General features: G+C 33.5%; 1 protein-coding gene across 3 annotated transcripts in view; it reads left to right on the top strand.

Moving 5' to 3' along the window:
* Window positions 1-8035, top strand: part of cntnap3 (contactin associated protein family member 3) — a 122765-nt gene extending 114730 nt beyond the window's left edge. The window contains exons 22-24 of one of the 3 annotated variants that reach the window (XM_051909751.1): window positions 2205-2423; window positions 3622-3693; window positions 7288-8035. In XM_051909751.1, coding sequence (XP_051765711.1) covers window positions 2205-2423; window positions 3622-3693; window positions 7288-7484 — 488 coding nt within the window. In that variant the 3' untranslated portion in view covers window positions 7485-8035. Of the gene's footprint in view, window positions 1-2204; window positions 2424-3621; window positions 3694-3800; window positions 4957-7287 lie in introns of those variants that run through there. The other 2 variants (XM_051909754.1, XM_051909753.1) reach the window with 2 other exon arrangements.
* The last annotated feature ends 292 nt before the right edge of the window (window positions 8036-8327 follow it).

Below are 8327 nucleotides of genomic sequence, written 5' to 3' on the forward strand. Positions count from 1 at the left end.
AAGCAAGCAAACAGCAGACCTAAAATCTTGATGTTGAATAAAAAAAGGTTCATGGACATGTTTATTGTTCAAATACGTTATGTGTTTTTTTCTTCCCATGGACCATTGAGTCACCTCTGGCTCAATATCTCAATAAAAGGACTTTCATCAGGCTTGATGTGTTCAGTTCTCTGCCGTTGCTGCGGAATGGAATGCAACATGCGGTTTTCGCTCGAAATGTCCTGCACAAAAGCTGAATCGCATGGTTTTGTGTTGAGTTGTTGCTCTCCATGTTGCTAGTGTACGCTTGAAGTGAGACTCGTATCTAGTTGCAGAGGGTGTGAGAAAACATGCTGTGAAGAATATTGTTGCTCAGTGGTTGCTCTTTCTAAGCTTAATGGAGTTCACAAGTTATGTATTGATTACGTTTGTTTCTGATGTTTCTCCTGGATATCCTTAGAAGAAATAAAATAGACATGAATTGATAGTTGACATATAGTCTATAAAATGAATGTGGAAGCAGCTCAGATCATTTGGTCCTGGGAGAATTTAAGGAAAAATGACTCATGAGTTCATTATGAGTTCTCTGACTTTTGATTGCAGATCTCATCTGAAGCTCTAGAGGAGACACATGAGAGATTGTTGGGGTCTTTTTCTCAGTTGAAACACCTGAGAACCAATAAACTTAACCAAGCATTTCCATTAGATCTCCATTTACCCAAGAAACAGGGAACCTTCTTAGAACTTTGGCAAAGTTCTCTCAAAGTTATGAAGAAACATTTATTCAGTAACTTCATTAGAATGTTTGTTCAAATTTTTCTGGTCTTTAATAATGTTCTCAGAACATTTATACATTGTTAATGGAATATTTTTTTCCTGAAGCATTGTAGTTAGACGTTTAAATGTTACACTTTGTTTTGGAATGTTCAGAGAACATTCAAAAGTAACATTCCCAAAGTGTTTGCAGAAGGATGAAATGGAATGTTTCCTTAACAATAATCAAGAATAGAACGTTTTTGAAAAAAAAAAAAAGGATATTTTGAACATTCAGAAAACACTCAGAAATAACATTTTCACAACTTAATGGGAACATTACCAAAACATTCTTAGAACATATTTTTGTTAGCTGGGTAATTGCTATCTGAGAGAAACAATTGGGATATTTTTTAGATCTTTTACTTTATAGTATATAGTATAGTTTATAGTATCTTGGTAAATCTGAGTCCAGTCTGAGATATTTTGATTTCTTCTGAAACTCTAGAGGAGGCATATGTTAGATCATTGGGGTCTTTTTCTCAAGAGAAACATCTGAGAAGCAGAGAACTTAACCAAACATTTCCATTAAATCTCCATATACCCAGCAAACAGGGAATGTTCTCAGAACTTTGGCAAAGTTCTCAAAGTTATGAACAAACATTCTTCCAGTAACATCATTAGAATGTTTGTTCAAAGTTATCTGGTCTTTAATAATGTTCTCAAATCTTTAGTACAAAAAAACATTTATACATTGTTCATGGAACATTTTTTTCTGAAACATTTTAGTTGGACGTTACAGCTTGTTTCGGAATGTTCAGAGAACATTCAAAAGTAACATTCTCAAAGTGTTCACAGAATGATAAAATGGAAAGTTTCCTTAGCAATAATCAAGAATAGAATGTTTTTGAAACATTTAAAAAATTGATATTTTGAATGTTCAGAGAACACTCAGAAATAACATTTTCACAACTTAATGGGAACATTACCAAAACATTCTTAGAACATAATTTTCGTTCACTGGGTAATTGCTATCTGAGAGAAGCAGTTGTGATATTTTACTGTATATTATAGTATTTTGGTAAATCTGAGTCCAGTCTGAGATATTTAGAGCTCTTCTGAAACTCTAGGGGAGACACGAGTGAGATCATTGAGGTCTTTTTCTCAAGAGAAACATCTGAAAACCAGCAACTTAATCAAACATTTCCATTAGATCCCAATTTAATTGCTATCCGAGAGAAGCAACTGAGATATTTCTGAGATCTGTGACTTTATATTGCAGACTTTGGTATCTTTGGTATTTGGAGATATTTAGATCTCTCCTGAAACTCTAGAGGAGACACGAGTGAGATAATTGGGGTCTTTTTCCCAGGAGAAGCAGAAAAGCTTCCATTTGTCTCCTCGTTGCTGTCTTGGAGAATATATTATTGAGAACTCATTGAATGCTCAGATCTGTGCCTCCTTCTTTGCAGAATCTGGTGAAGTGGATCCAGAGATCGGCCGTCTGAACGCTCTGGGCTTCACTGGCTGTCTGTCTGTGGTCCAATTTAACTCCATCTCTCCGCTGAAAGCGGCCCTGCTGTATCCAGACACGAGTCCTGTCATAGTCACCGGACCGCTGACCGAATCCAGCTGTGGCTCGTCTTTACCGTCAAACCCCTACGCAGCTGAGACAACTCACTCTCTCACAGGTAAAGCCATCCACTTCCTTCACTAGTTTGAAAACAGCCCTGTTTGCCCTAGTTATAGAGCATAACAGTCGGAAGTAAAAATCCCATTCATTTTCTCCGTAGGGGAATTGATTTTTAACAATACCTTAAAGACCTACTGTGAGCTACGAGGCTGTAAATCAATGGTATATGCTTTAGTTGAAGCAATTATTTCAATATATTTTTTAAACAATCATGTTCAACAGCTGAATTCCTGATGAAAAACTACATTACCCATGATTCTGCAGAGAATCCCATGAAGCATTGCGAATGACATAATCGCCCACAAATTACTGGGTACTAATACACTCAATTGTTTTATTGGTCAAGCCAATTAATCACTTGATGTTTGGCCATTTTTAGATCAACATCGACCGATAATCCTTATGTCAGTCCCAAGATCCTTTGCCAATGGATTAACAATTTATGTTTTCGTGAATTTAGAGTGAATATCAACCCAACATTTAAACTATTGAGGCCTGAAACTCTACACAAGTACATGAATGCAAGCACTTCGATGCAAACCTAATTTTGATTGTCATTGTATGCACAGACTCCTAAATAATTGTGGATTATAGAATTTAGTTTTGCAATATGAGATATTAGCAAAATAGCTAAATAATTTTGTGTTTTTAATTACAATTGTCTTTAGGAACCTGTACTAATGCTGAAAGGTATAAACTTAGCATTAGTATAAACTTCTGTCAGTTTTGTCTTTCAGCTCAAGTACATATACTAGAAGAGCAACAGTTTGAGTCTTGGTTAGTTAAACTGTTGACGTTTATATCGAGCTGCTTGAGAAAAACACTTTTGACACTTTGGCTTCTATATCTTCATCAGACTTTGTTTTCCAAACTTCTCCTTAGTTTGTTCAGTCTTTCTGCACAGATTCCTCCTGAAAGTTGAATTTCAGCAAACTTTGGTTGCCGGCTCACTGAATCCATCCGCAGTGCTAATTAAATTAGAGCAATAATGATGGTAATGGCTGATCACTGTATTAATCTGCGTGAGAAAGACCTTCATTTGCATAATCATTTCTCGATTGCCTCTGCGTTGGTGCTGCATCGCTCCTTCATCGAGCAGCAGCGTATTCAATGAGCCGCGACCTGCGAGCGATAAGCGCTTCAATCCTGCTGATGATCTGTCTGTCTTTCTGTCTGTCTCTCTTCCTCTGCTGTAGATCATGTGGGTACAGTAGGTGCGGGTGAGCCGATAGTCAATGCTATCAACAGCGACTCGGCTTTGATCGGAGGTAAATGGATGTTATGCTTTAGAGAAATACTCCATTCCTCATCTTTTCTCATTTCATTCCTTATTATTTTGCTGCTTTTTGCTCATATTCACTTCGTCTTGCTCTAGGAACAAAATCATCACCCAAATCGTCATTTACTCGTTCCAAACCCCTTTGACTTTATTGACTTTGTGGAAGACGAAGGGAGAAGTTTACCTGCTCTTTTCTGTTCAGTGAGACTGTTGAGCTCCAAAAAGGACAAAAATGCAGCATAAAAGTACAGTAGTGGGCAAAAGTGATGTCCAGCTTATAGGAAAATTGACATTTTCACCCTTTGTTATTTAAAATTAGTTTAAGATTTTGTAAGCATATTGTGTAGTTGTGGTTGGAGTCGATTGTTTTATTTGTGATAACGCAATGAAATTGTGCCGACATAATTTTAATTTTTGGCCAGGCTGTCATACAAAGAAATGATGAACACATGCAAAAACCAACAAAATATTAATAACTGAGTATGTTATAGTCAATGTAAGCTTTTTGTTTTTCTATGCATTTTTTTCATAGTGAAATAAAACCCTTATAAAGTCAGAATTGTGAGTTATAAAGTCAGAATTGCAAGTTATAAATCCAGAATTGCGAGATATAAAGTTGGAATTGCGAGATATGAAGTCGGAATTGCGAGATATAAAGTCAGAATTGTGAGATATGAAGTCGGAATTGTGAGATAAAGTCGTAATTGCGTGATATAAAGTCAGAATTGCGAGATATAAAGTCTGAATTGTGTGTTAAAAAGTCGCAATTACCTTTTTTATTTTTTATTTCATGGTGGAAACAAGCTTCCATACTTTTGACCACTACTGTACACTGTAAAAGAATCAAAGTTCATCACAAGTAGCTTTTCCACAAGTTGAGGTAAATATTAATATATAGAATGTGCAGTGTCATAAATACAAAACATCAACATGGTAACATACATGACACTGAAATAATGCTATAAACATTTATTTATCAACATAAGATGTAACAAAAATGTAATGTACATAAATGATAACAAAAAAACTTTCAATGTCAATGTATTGTTTTTCATTGTAAAATATAAGATGACTTGTTCTCACTTCCAAAAACTGTAAAACAGTATTTTACTGTAAAATTACATGAAATGCATGTTAGATGTATAAGTTTTTCACTGTATACAGAAAGGAAACATGCTGTTGACCAATTAGCAGGTTTTTACCATAGCATTTTTACAGTCTTTTACTAATAAAAAAATGATGATATTTTTTTTCTTCTGGAGTCATATAAAGCTTTCTGTAAGAAACAGACCCAAGTTTAATAAGTTGCACCGTTCGCTGTCACTGCATGAAGAAGAGCAGCATCAACATTGTGCAAAACATCTCCTTTTGCTCTCAACAGGAAGAAAGAAGTTCATACAGTACAGTTTTGGAATAACGTCTGAGTCCGAGTCTGAGTAAATGATGGCAGAATTAACATTTCGTGAGCTAAAACTTGCACTGAATGACAAAGACTGGATTATTTGTCATGCAAAGAGAAGTCGGAAGCTCAGCCTCGGTGTGCATTTAAAAGACTATAAAACTAATCAGAAAACCTCTAACCCGGCAGCGGCCCTCAGTAATGACTGATTAACAGCTGCGTTCACATTGACTGAATATAAAGACTTCTCCAAAGTTATCGGTAAATAGAATGAAATTAACAAAGGCCCCCAAAACTAATTAAACATTTAAAGAAATTATTTGCTGATTAAGGGGCTTCTGCTACAATCCAGAATACACTTTGTCCTTCTCACAGCCACCGTAATGTGGCATTAAATTGAGTTGAGATTTATTTTGGTGCCTCAATTAGACATTTCTTTTACCCTTTATAATTAAATGCGCCATGCTTAACCGGCCACAAAGGAGAGAAACATTTTAGAGGCGTTTCGCTCTGACAGCGAGTAGAATTGAGACGAAGAAGCATTCACAACACGTCTCGTGGTGTAACGAGCGCCAGGCGCAAGGGTTTTTTTGCCAACTTTCTCGCCCTTATTGATAGTCTGTATTTAACAGCTCCAGAAACATCGCTAATGGCATCTAAATTACGATTGATTGTGACATGACAGCGGCGTGAGGTCTGGATTCAGCCCTTCAGAAGCGCCTCTGACTGTCCGGCAGCTGCAGTTTAAACACAGTTTGTGGCACTAAAAGCCACCCGCCTCTAAATGACCAATTTATGTGATTACTTTTGAATGCTTTATGGTGTTTAATCAATTAAACCTCATTAAGTTCAATTTGGTATCTTTTTTTTTATTTGCAGTAGTTATGTGAAGATGAATTATTACTGTAAAACAAATATATGGAATTCCTTCAGTTTTCATTACAAATTATATTTTTTTTTATATTCATTACATTTATATTAATTTATAATATTTTTACCTTTTTATATTTATAATAATATGAATAAATATAATCAATATTAATATTAAATAATATAAACATATTTATATTAATTAATTCATATTTTAATATTATTATTTACATTAATTTCCCTAAATCTTTTTTTTTTTTGTTGCAGTAATTACATCCAATTTTGATTTATGAATTATATTTTTTATTTATAAATTATATGTATTATTTAATGAATACATATTAGTATTCATTTAACTAATTTATATTAATTAAATGTATATTAATTTATAATACATTCATATTGTATATGAATTAGTTTGTATTTGTGTATTGTTTACATTTATTTTCACAATATTTTGGTATATTGTTTTTTGTAGTGCTTACATTATATATTGTTTTATATTCATTACATTTATATTAATTTATAATATCTTTTATCTTTCATATTTATATTAATATGAATTAATATAAGCAATATTTATATTAAATAATATAAACATATTTATATTAATATTATTATATAATTAATATTGTTATATTATTTATATAAATTTCCCTACATTTTTTTTTTGCAATAATTACGTCCAATTTTGATTTATCACCAAAAATCATTATGAATTATAATTTTTATTTGTTAATTTTTATATATATATATATATATATATATAATTAATACATGTTAGTTAAATATATATAAATTAATTTATATTAATTAAATGTATATTAATTTGTAATATATTTATATTGTATATTAATTAATTTGTATTTTATATTATTTATATTCATTTTCCCAATTTTTGTATCTTTTTTGCAGTACTGAATATCCTCATAGATATGGAATTCCTTTGGTTTTCATTATGAATTATATTTTTTATTTGTTAATTTATGTATATTTTATTTATTATTTATATGTATTAATTTAACTAATACATAATAATTAAATGTATATAAATGTATTGCATATTTTATTAGTATTAATATCATGAATATTAAATAATATACATTTATTTTTATTAATTTGTATTTTTATTTACAATATTTTTATTTATATTACTTCCCCTAATAAAGTTTTTTATTTTTTTTTTCAAAAGTTAGTCAACCATGTGAAACAGTGTGACATCACACATTTTGCATGTGTCATTATCCAAAGAAAGTCCAGATCTCGTGTCCAGAGGTTCCTCACTGTTTTGCGTGTCACTGTGCTGTTTTTCAGGTGTCATTGCCGTCGTGATATTTGTGTGTCTCGCCGTGCTGGCTGTGATGGCACGATTCCTGTACCGGCGGAAAGAAACGTTTCAGACCCAAGAGCCCAAAGCGGGAAAAACAGACGACAGTCCCGAAACGCCCTTTAACACGGATCCAAACTCACAGAGCATTATCAGTGACAACCAAAAAGAATATTTCATATGACGCTCTTTCACCTCGTATCGGACTAATCCAGTTAAACCAATGGACTGAAATGCCTTGTCGAGTCTAGAGACATTAACATTCACGGTGCATTATGGGAAACCGTTCGAGAGACTGTCAGCCGACGGGGCAGCTGAAAAGGAGCGATGTGTCCCTCCGTTTATGCCCTTTTTGTACATAAAACATTTATTGTCCAGAGATTTGGCACAATAGTACGGTTTCTAAGGTGTGTATAATGACATTCATTGGTTGTAAATATTCTTTTGAAATGAAACTTTGTAACGTCACCTTCTCCTTCTGCCTTTGAACGGATCAGTGCTCAGTATTACGTTTAACGGAGTCAAAAAAGCAATTATTGTATAACTAAATCGAAATAAATGTGAGTTGGCGAGTGTGATGTTGTTGTGAATACATGCGTTCGTGCAAAAGACTTGAGATTTTGCGGAAACGCACAAGGCTGTACACTCCGTATTTATCACTCTTGAAGTTTTCCCGTGCTTTTTCTCAATGATTTGCCATTTGGAACAAAAAAAATACATCCTATGACAGTTGTTTATTGTGGACAACGTGTGTCTCTGGTCCTTGAGTCTTTTTTGTCTCTTTATAAGCTACACATTTATTCATGTATTTCCACTGAATTTTATGCCACAAGAACAAAATGTAAAGGGGTTCTATTATGCTTTTTCACAAGTTCATCTTTCTTTAGTGTGTAATGTTGCTGTTTGAGCATAAAAAAGCTCTGAAAAGTCCCTCCAGCGGGAGTTATTCTCTATATCAGTGTCACTGTTTCTGAACTCCCTGAAACGCCTCCATTGTAGTCTTGAGTTTTCTTTCGGGAACGAACAC

The sequence above is a fragment of the Ctenopharyngodon idella genome, chromosome 10 (genome assembly GCF_019924925.1).
Source record: "Ctenopharyngodon idella isolate HZGC_01 chromosome 10, HZGC01, whole genome shotgun sequence".
Classification (NCBI taxonomy): Eukaryota; Metazoa; Chordata; class Actinopteri; order Cypriniformes; family Xenocyprididae; genus Ctenopharyngodon; species Ctenopharyngodon idella.